A 14187-nucleotide genomic window follows, 5' to 3' on the forward strand; every position below is an offset into this window, starting at 1 on the left:
GCATAATAATATGAGAGCTTGTTCCTTGCTGTAAGGCATGAAGTTTGCTTGCACGCATATCAATTCATCAAGGATCAGAGACGTGGAGGAGAACGGATTCTATAGCGGGGCCATCGAGCCTTATCTCTCGGTGGGGCATGTGAACCACAAGTGTGGAAGTGATGTGTTTATATTGCTAGGGGTGCAGCACACGGTGACAAGACTGGAAGATCATCTGGTCGCCAGCATCAGCTGGAGAGCGCGTATTGAAAATCCATCCTGAATGGCACTGCAACCCCCAAAGGGTCCACTACCTCGCTAGAACACATGCTATGCCGTGCTATATTCAGCAGGGACATCGAGCTGATCCAACTCTGCCTGTCACATGGTGCCAAGCTGGACTGCTGGGCTCATGAATCGATCGGTCGAAACTGTACGCTTGAGCTGATGAGGATCTTCATCCCATCGCTCCTGGATGTCAACTACAACGTGGACCGACTTGGCGGCTATCTCACCTTTGCTATACGTGGAGATGATTCCAAACTTGTGGAGTATCTTCTCGAGCAAGGGGCAGATCCTAATTGAAACCCAATGGGGGATAGACACCCGCCCTCAACTTGGCCGTGCAAGATAATCAAATCGAGATGGCGGAAATGCTGATCCAGCATGGTGCCCGGGTAAACGGGATGGGGCGCTTTGGGAATAGCGGCCAAGCATCATCAGTTTAACATGATGGAATTACTTTTCCGACCTGAGGTGGATATCAATGATAATGCGAAGGAGCTGCGCCGTATGTGTTTCATGCTGCGGCATAAGGAGCGCACGGCACTGCATGAGGCTGCTTCGGAGGGCAATGCGGATGTAGTGAGCTACTTGCTTGAGCGAGGGGCTAATCCTGATTTTCGTGATCTCGATGGACAGACGCCATTGATGTTAGCTCAGACGGACGGTCGCCAGGAGGTGGTGGAGATTTTGGAAATGAAACAGGCATAAGTTTCATATGGTGACATGCGGGTCAGGAATCGGGATTGGGCGTCAGAACTGAGAATGGCCATTTAAAGCTTTTTACAATGTTCATGTTTCCACGCGCTGCTTACTCTTACATCGCTTGGCACTCTCCCTACAGACTACCATACCGCCTTTGTGATTCCCAGTTACGATGGTGTGACAGTCATTTTATATTTCAAACTTCATCTCGGACGTGTGTGAAAAGGTACTATACAAATCACTAGATCTGGTCACTGAGTAATTCTAGAACCGATGTAACTCTTGGTGCATGACAGGTAGTGCAAGTCTAGACCGCTAGGTAATTCGTCTTCTTGGCTGGAGGGTAGAGATGCCAAGTCTAACTCCCCTTTTGCTCTTCAATTCTTCAGCTTTCTGTGACTCACGGTTTCTCAGGTGAAGACCGAGCTGCGGCCCACATTACTTAAGGATATGGCATGATCGACGGGCAGGCTACATGCTCCTGCTTTGGAAGCGAACTATGCAGAGTTAATGTGGGGCAGGCAATGAGGAAAAGACACTCGGGATGACCTCGGCTTTCTACAAGGAAATACTTTTGGGGCCAAAACTAGGGATTAAATCTCAGGGGTTGCGAGACCGTCTGATATGCCTTTCTTCGGCTAAATGAAGGGAATAGGCGACGAGTTTGCTAGGGTGTTGTCGGGAAAGCCGATACCATCGGTAAGCTGCCGATGGCCCCACCAGGTCTCAACCTTATCGGCAGCGTGCCGACGCATTGGCATGGCCCGAGAACCTTACTTTTCTGGGGTAGTTCACTGAGACAACGCTAAACCTGTCTCGGAATTATACACTTTCCACATCACTAATTCTTTGGGTCCCAACAACCGTTCAGTTGCGGTGGGGAAGATGAGGACAGGGTTTCGTGTGCGCCGGTCGCCATGTTTCTTCCGATGTCCGATAACGGTTCTAAATCGGGGGGAACCTTGCCTAAAGAAGGGTCCTTCATTTTAGGGCTTTGCAGATCATTGACCTAAATACGGCATACTCGGTACTCCAACATTCACTCAACCTTTTGTTCCATATTATATTTTGCCGTAAAACATTACTAAATAAAGGGATGAAATTAATATGGACGAAAACCTTGTACATAGTTGGAACTTGAAAGCTCTCATAGTGCAGAAATATATTGCATGCAACATTACGATGCATCGTCGCTCTCTAGGATAGTATTTCAGACGGCATCTCTTCCATATAGAAAATGAGAATGGCATAGTAAACACCATAATTTGATTCTGTGCTTCTATCAACCGCTTAGAGGTTTATTCTGAGCTGATCTATGGCTGGGTATAGTAGTCAACCTGATACTAACGGTGGAACTTTGGTAATTCTATACCGTTAGATTCCCAGCATCGATTGCCCCCAAGCAAAACATCTGGAGTAGCACTACTGAATTCGCCCTGTGGCCTGTGGGGTAATCGGATCGTCAATACGACCTCGCAAATTGTGATGTGCAATCCTTCGCAATGAGACAGCTAACTACTGCAGGGGAAGATGGGTTAGGGGTCCGTCCCAGACCACATGGTTGAAAACTCTAGCTCGCTTCCGTAGAGAGCTCGGCATAACTCAATAGCACGAATGATATAAAAGCGCTCATATGAATATGGTTTGAAATGAAAGCATCGCAATTGTCAGTCTGATATCGATACTCCAAGATGCGTCTTTTCCGCGCTTCCCTAGCCTCATGCATTCTGCTACATGCCCAGCAGGGTCTGTCGCTGGTGTATGAAGAGATCAATCCTCTAGAGGTAGAGCCACATCCCCTGGTTGTACGTGGCTCTGCGTACTCGAATCTCGACCTACTCAAGCATAACTCCTTCTACTACAGCGGTACGTACGATGTTGGACCTAAGAGACAGGGCCACCAACTGAATATTACTCCCAGGTAGCAAAAATGGACAGTTATCACTGGCAAACTTCACAGTCTCCGTTGAGGGGGAGCAAGAGAGCATTGTGTCTATGGAGCGCTTTGAAAACCTTCTCGAATCAGTTCACTGCACCAACAGGAGCATTGGAATGACGTTCAAAGAAGAGCAAGCCTACGCCTACACAAAGCACGCCTGGCAATGGGTCAATGAGTTGGACGACCGTACCTTTGTAATGGTGGCTGGAAAAGGCTACTGCAAGTGGAACACCAACCGGCTTCCATTTGTCGTTTCCAGAATCACATACGATGAAGGCACTAAGACAACAAACCTGCAGGGTAGAGCTTCGCACTGGGAAGAGGTCGCACATACCTATGAGCTCATCATAGGAAATCAAAAGGCTCCCTCTTCAGCAGCAAGGCGTGACATTGACCGATCCGCATCTCTGGACTTCAACCACATTGTGCCTGTAAAAAGCGGAAGACTTCCCGATGATAAGATTGACGTGACCTGGGACTGTGCGGACTGTAGCACTCACGGGGCCTTTGATCTCGGCCTCCACGTGAAGACTGTTGCAAAAATTCCAAGGGCTGGCAGCTTGAGTCTTAGCCCTAACGGCGTATCTGCCACCTTTATGCCACGGCTAGCATTGGATGGTGACTTCAAGGACCAGACAAGCAGGGAGATAGACATTGGAAGAATTCCAATTACTGGTATTTCTATTCCTGGTGGAATCTTGAACATTGGACCTCAAATTGTTTTCAGCCTGGGGTATATCATGGGTCCGGTCACTGGCACTGCTACCATCACAGCGGGAATGTCGGTCAACCTTGATGATTCTGCTGAGGTTTCAATTGACATGCCATCGCGTAATGTGGAGGCATCCGGGTGGACACCTTCTGTTGAGGCTATTCCGATGACAGTTGACGCGGAGATTGAAGGAGAAATCGAGCTTCATCCTAAGGTATCACTGCAGATCTCTGCGCAGGTGATAGGTAAGGCCGCTGCCAAAATATCTGCGGATACATACCTAACAAAGATATATAGGCAAGGGCTTTGAAATCGGTCTCAATCTGAAGCCAAATCTTGCTGCCACTATCTCTGCTGTTCATGGTAAGTACTTGCCAGTGCACTTTTTCTCGTTGATGAGATACTGACCAATCAAAGAAACTGAAGGGGCTTGTCCCGATGATCCTAAGCACCGGGAGAATGGCGTCAAGGTTGATCCATCTGCAAGCTTCAGCCTGAATTTCGAAGGCACGGTTGGCGACAAGAACAGCACACCCGATGTTGATAAAACCCTTGCTGTATGTACCATTCAATACATCTCAAAGAGCCAAACTAACACTCTGGGGTAGGAATATACCGCGCCTCTTGAACCACGGTGCTACCCTCTCGGCTCGGAAGACAGTAGTACTCCAGTTCCCTCTGGAAGCGCAACCCCGTCCAGCAGTATCCGCCCAACATCTTCAGCTTCCTCAACGCCGCTTACTACCCCTTCATCGACCCTCCCAACCTCATCAACACCCCTGTCCTCGTCCATTCCTCCACCAACGTCGTCGGCAACCGATCCAGCCAAACGCTCGCACCACCATCGCCGTATGGGTTCTCATCGGCGCCACGGCCATCTTTAAAATGGAAAAATCATATTCTCCATGTAAAACTTATCGGTACCCCCCCCCTATTATCACATTCAACTAATTGTTCACTATCTTGCCCTTCTCTTTCGTTCTTTGTTATTAATATTCATCTTCCATTGCTTTATTGTATTCTACAAATCTTTATGGCTATTTTCTATCTTGTACAACATCGAAACCTTGTCTCGTTCTCCCCTTTTTTTGTGGCAAGATCATTGTACGTATATATTGGGTCAAAATCTCAATAAAATGCTCAGCTAGTACGAAACCATGTATATCTCATATAAGCATAACTACGGAAGACCTAGCGTACAACGTCCTTTGTTAAGCCTCTATCCAAGCTGATCACAGCTGGCTAGGGCAGGATCAATGACCCAATATTCTTTTTAAAGGACTGCACTGTGGCGGCCAATTTGGCTGTTGATTAGGTCTTTTGGCGGTAACACACGAACTTTGTTGCGACTGCTGCCGTGCAAGGATCTATTGAGCTGGTTTGCGGCGGGCATTATCTAGATTATTACTCTCCGCGAGATGTCTGTATAGGTGGGCTTTCAAGAACTCTGTTCAGATAGGTGAGAGATTTCCATTGGTGGCTGATGCTTTTGACTTGTTTGTCACTCTCAGCTGGTGTTCTGTCATTTATGGGTAAGGTGAAAAGATTTGCTAAGGTTACTCCGTACCCGGTTTATACTAAGGATACAATGTATGAGTTGCAGGAATGGATAGTCTGTTGATGGAGTCTGCGACGTGTTACACGTCTTAGCTACCTTATTGATAAAGACTAGGTGGCTTGACTGTGTACTGAATCTTTTGTGTATTACCATTCTAGGTCGTGCTATATAATCGAGTGTAGTTTGGATATGGGGGCTCCTGAAGGAGGCAGCGTTAGACTAGTGATGTCGGTTTAAACGAAGATTCTAGGAAGGACGCATGTAAATTGATTGTGCTCTGTATCGAGCTTTTCAAAGATTAAGTGAGAGCGTCATCTCACTTCGCATTTCAATTACGCTGATAATCCGGGGTGATCGAAAACGCCAGCAACATATTTGCTATCGTCTTTAGAGCAAAAGTACGTCTGAAAAGACAGCATAATATCGGCATAAGAGGATGTCTCCTTCTCTACTTCCTGTCTGCTCCTGTACTACTCGGTACAGCCTTCAGGAGCAAAGACCAAACGGTATGTTGGCTGGGTTTTTGTTGTTAACTGTGACTGGGTTGGAGAATAGTTTTGACTGTCATGCCTGTGTCTCTAGCGGTGTTCACCTCCTACCTGGCATATAATACACAGCCCACGCACGAGCTTGACTTCAGCTAACACTAGCCGATCATACTTTGCACATTTGACTTTCCAGTAGATTCACGACATCCTCGTGCCCTCTTCAAGCAGCCAAAGAGAGAGTCGTGTGGTCGTTAATGTCTTTCGTCCACAAGATGACACCACGTTCTACCAAAAGTTTCATCAGCTTGAAGTGTCCCTTCCCTGCAGCCCAGAATAATGGTGTCCAACCATTACTGCTTCTACACTCCAAGCTCGCCCTTGCTCGGGTAATAGTAATGTAATCCCCACATGTCTCTTTTTGGCAGCCAAGTATAAAGGAGCGCTGTTATCGGCTGCTCTAACCTCCATGGATGCTCCTCCAGGAAGCAGCAGTTTTACTATCCCCTCATAACTACACTTTGCGGCCCATGCTAACGGTGTCTTAATTAAGAAGCCTCTCCTTGATTCCGAAGGAGGCTTTTTTACTGATGAAGAAATTTACCACAAGGTCCTTCGGTATTCGTAGTTTATGAGTATCCTAGGCACCATATTTCCTTTCGCAGCTTGGCTAGGGTATCAAGACACCTATCCTCCTTCTCAAGCAGGTAAATAATATATACATTTCCATGACTACTATATATCAATAATGGTTAGACCGCTAATGCGCGGCCAATTCCGCCCGGGAGGTTGATCCATCGATCTCTGATGTCCCGGGGCCTGAGTCCAATTCTCGGGCTGCCTCCCCAGCCGGCAGTTCCCACAACCCTGAAGGGTTATGCCGCAAGGTCGCGCCCTGAGTGTTCGCACTGTTCACAGAAACAGCCGCGTGTCGTCGCCTGTAGCGGAACAGCACGCATGCAATCGCGATAAAGAGCAGAGCCGCTACTCCCACGCCAACGCCAATGCCCGCTTTAGATCCTGTCGAGAGACCCGAGGAGGGATCCGCTGTGGCAGGCGATGTTGATGTCGCCTGATCTGCAGAAACCGTGGCGCCAGGAGAAGATCGGGGAATGCTGGTCGCTGTGGCAGCCGACGCGAAATCGGTACTCTGCCATCGAATAGAAATCCCATACGCATTCAATCCTTTCAGCGCCGTTGAGGTGCCCATCGTCCATCCTCCATCGGTTGACGAGGTCCATGCCCATGTTTCTACAAACGATGCGCCATAAGTGCACGGTTCAGTTGAGTACCACGGCCAATCGCTTTTGGTCTGACAGATTAAGCCACTTTTCGAGTTAGATACTGTACACGGAACTACTACTAGGGACAAAATAAACCAAAAAAAAAAAATACCTAGGACAGCATGTCGCCCTTGTCTCTGAAAGTGTCCCAATGCTGGCCACCGTAGAGCATGCGATCGAATATCCTGAAGGACACACGCCCGGCGAGAAGTAGAACTGGGGCGAGGAATTGAATCCAGGCGGGAGGCAGTCATGGGGGTTCGGGGGCCCGAGGCTGTTTAACCTACATGTCTGGGAGGATTTCCCCACAACGCAGTTCAGCCCTTGCGTGTTGTTCCAAATATAGATATCGCTGAAGCAGGATGGAGCTGGCGTAAAGGTAGAGGTTAGGGGAGGCGGTGTTGTCTGCGACATCGTGTTGGTGGATAGGGATTTGCTGGAACAGAAGATTATTTATTACACTGGAGAGGCATAATCGAAAAAAATTGGCCCGCCAGAGGACAATCACCCCCTCGCATAGTTAAATTATCTCCATGCAAGCTAGACTATGGTGAGTCCGTCCCCGGTATGCTTTTGATGTAAGTTACTGTGACATGGTCAGCGCTTGGCGAGACGGCCTTAATTAGTTCATTTTGGTATCTACCTATCAAAGGAGGCAGCGGATTTCTGGAGCAGCCCACCCAGGCGGCAGGCTAAACAAAACCATTGGCTGCAGCCCATAAATCACTTTTCTTAAGGTTAGGGGATTTCTGGCAGGGCCGCCCAAACAAATATCCTATCAGAAATCGGTTTGATAGACACTCAGCTAACGGCAGCGGGAATGTCCCTCTAGGAGATACAGGAGAAACACCGGCGTCTTGAAGAAGAGCAGGGACTCAGAGAGTAAGCCGAACGGTCACAGATAGAAGAGCAGCGACTCCAAAAAGAAGAACAGCAACTCCGCGAACAAGCTGAAAAATAACTGAAGCTCCAGACTCAAGAAACGACAGTTCCCGAGTTTCTCGACACCTGCCATGTGCACGTATTTCTCGGTCACTTCATCCAGAAAGACAAAGACTTGTCCACAAAAGGCGACCCGGCGAACGCTGACCAGAAACTCCGACCGGCCAAGGTTCAAGAGTAGACTAACTTTCCAAACGAACAGACTTCAATATAGGAGGCCCTAATGAATACCGAGTTCGTGACTGATGCCATTTTAGCGTTGAAGGAATATGGCAAAGACGCCTGAGAGAGGACAGTAAGCTCGGAGTCGGATTGGGTTACTTTCAACGACAGACGTTTGAGTCACGCGTCGCTCCAGTCGTCAAGTAGCTACACGCGAATCCGCGACTTCAATAAATCTTTTATCTCAGTAAAGACGTCGCCTTTGAAAACCACGCCAATACCCTAACAGACAGGTCAAACATAGCGGCGGATATGGATTCTCTGAGCCTAACTCAAAGGTAGCCACGTCGCTCTGATCGCTTGACCGCAAGATCAGGCAGTGCTGGGCTTTCAGCTCAGCCGCCAGGAAGAAGCCAGAATCCTACACAGCCAAGGAACTCCCGACCCCGGGCCGACCAGTTCTGTATTTATAATAAGGGCCCCGAGAGGAAGGTCCCGATACCTATTATCAAATACAAGGCGGTCCATAAAGTTTCTCTCGCCCATATTAAGTCTGGACTTCAAGATATAGATCTGGATAAAGTACTCCGCTTACAAAAAGAGAAATCTACCGGAAGATATCTACCGACATATTATAGCGGCAGTGATCTCCCAAACATTTTCTTATATAATTTATAGAGGTCTAGAGTATAGCTATATATGTACTAGTAAAGTGTTTATGTTTCCTTGTGTGCTTTATAATGACCCTTCCACTGTATAATACGAAGGTAATACTATTCGAAATATCGAGCAATGGGTTGACAAGGTAGGCCTTTTCGTTCTTCGTCAAAGTCAATATGTGCCAGATTGCCGAGGCTCTCTATTGTCTCCTGCTTCGTCGCAACACGCGGTTCACTCGTTACAAGAGCATGGATCTTATTCCCTTGTTCACGCCAGTCAAACACAAGGGAGCAGATCCCCAAATGTAATTCTTCCTGGGTCTGCACCGTCCACGAAAACCACCAAATCCTCTCGTTCTTCAATGAGCCCAGTCAAGGCAGTCTGAAGCTTGTCGATAGATGCACGCAGTAAAGCTTCCTTTAGGGATACATCTTGCTCGTCAAGTCTCTGTGCGGGGATTGCCTCCATAAAATGCTTCGCTATTGACGTCCTCTTCTCTCTCGGAGGGTTGTAGACAATTTGATGCAGCAGGTTTTTTTAACAAGGTTCGCATGTTTCCTTCTGTCTCATCAACAGCACGACAGAAAAAGTAACGAACCAGGGTGTTGGTCCTTGAGAGCCGGGTTCTTGCCTCGTTCACGATGGAGGACGAGATATGGTTAAGGTAACACTCAGACGTGCTCGGAAACCAGAGGGTCGAGCAGTCCATAAGATTCCACCATTTCTTACTGTCGACATTGCGAAAAACCCAGTGAAATGCGGCGTCCTGGGGGTCAAGGATCGATATCCTCTCCTTGCACTGTCGATGGGCAGGTGTCGAAATTTTGTCAAGAAACCAGTCAATGAGGTAGCTTATATTCTCCTACATCCCAGTAAAACCATCAGGGAGAGTTTTACAGCATAGCTTCTCATGATCTATGCACATTAGGCTGTTTATCGTGATTTCTCCTTAGGGCCTCCGTGGACAAGCCCGTCTTAGACTTTGAGTTTTAAGGGCAGCAGAAGACGTTCACTCCTAAGAATATTTCCTCGATGGCCCTCACCAAGATAAGTAAGGCTGCTAAGTCTTACCTCGGTAGCTCCGTCAACAACGCTGTCCTCACTGCCCCCTCAACGACTCCCAGCGTCAGGCCACCAAAGATGCCGGTCTCATCGCTGGCATGAATGCCTTCCGTATCATGAACAAGCCTACCGCCACCGCTATCACCTAACGGTCTCGACAAGAACTGTTTTTAAATTCTGCAGGAAGAAGCTGTGCTGTTTCACTGTCGCTCGAGGCTGAGGCTGGAAGAGCTTTAGAAACATAATACATTTTCGTTTTAACTATCATAATGTGTTCATGGAGCCATGTCTTCATCTTCTACAAATACTCAGTCAAGACTTAAAAATAAACCAAAAATAAACTTCCTTACTTGCAGATCTTACGCATTTGAAGAGGTTCTTTACTGTTCCATATCATCTAGAAGGCATAGGTACTATTCTTAGATAGCCTCCATATAGTACCACCGGATCCTATTACCTGTTGTTACAGAGATGCATCCCCAGCCTGCTTTCCGCTCCTGTCTCCGTATCACAGATCGACCGATGTTGGTAGTTAACAGCGCGCCATCAGTGCTCCTTATGATCATTGCATTTCTTGCTAGTCATGGCGTAAGAGTAGCATTTTTTTCGTAGTATCATGGAGGTTCTTAATCCACCGTCTTCTAGAGACTCGCTGAATTGTGTACAGCTCGAAACCCACAGGAAATGCTTTTGACGCAAGTTCTTCCATTCCTTCCTTCCTTTTACAATCGTTAGCAGTATCAATATATGGCTACTAAAAGTACTAGAGTCGAAGACCAATCAGACAGTATACACCCAGAGTATGCTATGTCCATCTCGCTAAGCACCTGCGCAGTGAAAACTAGCGTAGGTAATCGAGAGTCCTGACTAGATAATGCAAGACCGTGTAGGTCTCAAACATATGCAGTGCTGGGTCGGTATATTGTCGTTACCCAAGCTGTACGATGTGTACCCATCATTCTTGTCCATCAGCTAGCTCCAAATTGTTGGCGCATTGTTCTCTCACGTAGTGGCCGTATCGAATATAGCGTCTCCACCAAGTTTTGGAACTATTCGACTCCACTTACTCCTATTGAGCTTTTTGTGTAATATCATATGGTCACGAAAGTCACATCGAAAGTCCTCCACACACTATTTAGGACGATTAAGATGTAAGGATGCGAGGGTTGCCTTTCCTCCCAATAGACCATGTCCCTAAAAGATGGTCTACCGGAAGAGTCAGCTAGGGTAAAAGTGCGGTCAGTTATTGCATACCAACCATTGGTAAACATGTAATGTACCTTGCGATACATTTGTCCCTGGTCTTGAAATGCTTGAGAGGGCCTGGGCTTCCTTCAATTGTAGTTCCACTAATTCTACAGATATAATGCTCTCCGATACTAACAAGACAACCTTTATTTTGCGATTTGCTATTTCTTTTGTCTTCTCAAGCGTTCAGTTAGCGCAACGCATCCCAACCCACTTTACTCTGTGGTAATCGATCGAATCGGCCAGGAAATTTGTAAAGCTCAACAAATCAGAGTTTTCCATGCAGCTAACCTAACAACACGACAGGTCATCACCAATGCTTCAAAATTCTCCATTAAAACATTTGCGTCTCAGTAGTTTCGGGATTGCTTCCTAATTCCCCGTCGGAACTCCAAATGAACATCTGCCCGCAAGTGACCAATGAACCAGGATCTTCTTACCTGGTCAATATACTCAGGTTTCATCCTACGATTGTCAACTACTGAGGGCCGTCTTCGTTTGCCGGCATACAATAAAACCCTAGATATATAGATATATGGTTACTCGTACTTCCATTAGCAAGCTTGGTTCTCCGTACTGACGGACATTCCAGATGTTGGATCGGAAATGGGCCAAGTTCGACAATGATAAGGGGCATTGTGTGGAGTGAGGTTTTATTCACATCTATTACAGCAGCCTTCACACTCCCTTAATGAATCGCCAGGGAAGACGCAATGCTACGTAACAGGTTCGGCGTAGAGTGGGTGGGGTATCATAAGTCCACTTCAAGGTTTATTCCTGGTATATGGTGGCTCAAATTCTCGCGCCATTCAATAGTGCCAACTACACGAAAGATTTTCAACTATGTTAGACCTGTTACACCCGGGGCTTCGTCAAATGTTGACCAGTGAGACCTAAATTTTCAGGAGCTTCGCATCAAAGGAGGGTTAATCGAGCCTTCTGTTGGTGTTCGAACATGATCGCAATTTCCTGGCGGCACAGCATGTGCATTGGATTATTGCTGAAGCAGGGACTTCCCAACGACGGTAATAGATGTATGATTCCGCATTTTGTTAACCAACAATACAAAGAGACAATAAACTGGATGTATCACAACCTCTGCGCTATGTTACAGAGACAGTAGCCGAAATGTTTCTGCTTTTAGTGTAGTTATTTTCTTTTCTACCGCTAATTATATGACTTGCCGATTTTTGTGGCACCAAAGTGATATCTGACTGGTTTCCCTGTGGGCCAAGAGGCTGCCTAGGGCTTATGTTGCAGGGTATCACGTTATATCGTATTGCCGAAGGATGTCCCAGTATAAAGCAATCGACTGGGCCTTGCAGTCTAAACATAGTTGTTTTCTTCTTCCAAATGACTTAGGGTTTTTGTACTAGTAGGGCTATAGAATCACGACGAAATTTGCGCCAGTATAATACCCTTGTCATTATAGATACAAGAGTATGCCGAAGTTAATCGTACATGTTTACTAAACGAAATCTAAGTACCTGCTTAAGCTTAACGAGCCTATGAAACGAGTCACGCACTTGGACTTCGCCAAAATATTGTAGGGGTCCACATATAACCTTGGAGCGTTCTGCTAGACCATACAATTGGTCATGGATTCACGGGTATATTAAAGATTTCCTGCCCTAGATAGTGATGGGATTGGACCTGCACCTTCAAGCCCCGTAGTATAAGAATGTAATCGTGTATTCATAGGGCCCTTTGCGCTATACCCTAGAGATGATGAATTGGATATTCCTAGGATAAGTGGAGTCCGAACCATAGCCTTTCACACTAAATAGCATATATATGCGTTCTGCCCTCCCTCCCAATCGTTCATTTTGTTCCTTTCTATCTTAGACCAACTTACTTTACACCTATATCACATATTGAATGCCGAATAGCCCATCCATTTCGATTGCAATAAACTTCTCACAAACACCCGTGTGCCCCACTGTGATATAGTAACCACGCCTGTATTCACCTTGACACTGTATCTCTTCCGGCGTCTTCTTTCAACCCTCCAGACGAGCCCTGACTGATTCTATCAAATGTTTTCAGCACGCTCTTCCATGAGAAATGCTGGTATTACGTCCTCGTAAGCCCCCGATGACCTCGCAGCAGTGCTATCATTGTTCTCAGTACACGGTGGTTTTGAGACCCGCCTGTACGGTTAACATGCATTCTTAATGTCCACAAACAAAAGGAATCAAAATGATCATTATTCCTTGATACACCGTACTACTGCATCGACACAATACCACCCAAAAGGCCACGAGTGGTCACTGCGAACCAAGCAGAAACCGCCACAGGCCTGTCAACTGAGACTTCGTCCCCAGATAACAAGAAAATGTCAAAGACGATGCCTACTATGTCGCAACTGGCAATAGTTACCCTGGCTCCTCCAGACAAGGCCAAGTTGACCCCTAAGCAGGCAAGGCCTGTTGCAGCATCGCCTAGTCCCCCCCTACATTACTTACTCCCCTAACCCTCCCGAAGAAAAGAGGACGCCCATCGGGTTCAAGAAATAAGAAAACAGCGAAAAAGCAATCAGACAAGCAACCCCCCGTCCCCGATGACAAGCAAAATCACTCGTTGCTGAGGATCTTCCCGTTTCTTGCGGAAGCTGCCTCGCCCACCCTCTAGATCTTCCTATCTTCCCTCATTATATCCTTACCCCTCATGTTCCTGGGGCGCAAATACAGATCAACCTTCAATGCTCTAACTGATATCTACGTATCTAGCAAATACACCCAAGCTGGACTAAGAATATCCATAATACTATACGGCAGGTATCACAGTAACCACATGTCATTCCGAAAAAGCGCGTTCTCGAAGGGATTGCCTCCCACCTACAAGAGGCCGAGCACCCGGAAGGAGGTGGCTAGCTCTCCGCAGTCACTATTCGTTCTCTCCGCTGAGATGCTCTCCCAAGAAGATTGGTTTATAAATACATTTAAAGACAGCCAAGGAATAATGTATACCGCTTTGCAAGCTGCTCTTCAGACTGGCACTAGTTGACCTGCAAGGTACGAGGGCGCAACACTACTCGGACGCCGTCTTGGCTCTGACAGGATCTTGAAGAGTACTGGTATTACCGCAGGCTAGACATCATCCCAAATAGTTTTGAGGACTCATCGCAAGCCTCGGACTCCCCGACTCGAGGGCCTGTTTGTCATATTATG

At 47.0% G+C, this 14187-nt stretch overlaps 3 protein-coding genes across 3 annotated transcripts; 2 read left to right on the plus strand and 1 right to left on the minus strand.

The window, feature by feature from the left end:
* Positions 1-306: 306 nt before the first annotated feature.
* BDW43DRAFT_299573 (ankyrin repeat domain-containing protein) lies at positions 307-972 on the plus strand (the record flags this gene model as incomplete). Its single annotated transcript, XM_032044745.1, has 2 exons — positions 307-525; positions 694-972. 2 exons carry the CDS (start codon positions 307-309, stop codon positions 970-972), a joined length of 498 nt encoding a protein of 165 aa, XP_031901357.1.
* A 1685-nt stretch (positions 973-2657) lies between these two features.
* BDW43DRAFT_299574 (uncharacterized protein) lies at positions 2658-4501 on the plus strand (the record flags this gene model as incomplete). The annotated part of the gene is made up of 5 exons (XM_032044746.1): positions 2658-2832; positions 2888-3862; positions 3915-3980; positions 4035-4174; positions 4226-4501. 5 exons carry the CDS (start codon positions 2658-2660, stop codon positions 4499-4501), a joined length of 1632 nt encoding a protein of 543 aa, XP_031901358.1.
* Positions 4502-6420: 1919 nt separating this feature from the next.
* On the minus strand, positions 6421-7357 carry BDW43DRAFT_310185 (uncharacterized protein; the record flags this gene model as incomplete). Its single annotated transcript, XM_032046868.1, has 2 exons — positions 6421-6988; positions 7056-7357. The coding sequence occupies 2 exons, from the start codon at positions 7355-7357 to the stop codon at positions 6421-6423; spliced, it is 870 nt and encodes a 289-aa protein (XP_031901359.1).
* Positions 7358-14187: the final 6830 nt, after the last annotated feature.

This window comes from Aspergillus alliaceus (genome assembly GCF_009176365.1).
Source record: "Aspergillus alliaceus strain CBS 536.65 unplaced genomic scaffold BDW43scaffold_16, whole genome shotgun sequence".
NCBI classification, from domain to species: domain Eukaryota; kingdom Fungi; phylum Ascomycota; class Eurotiomycetes; order Eurotiales; family Aspergillaceae; genus Aspergillus; species Aspergillus alliaceus.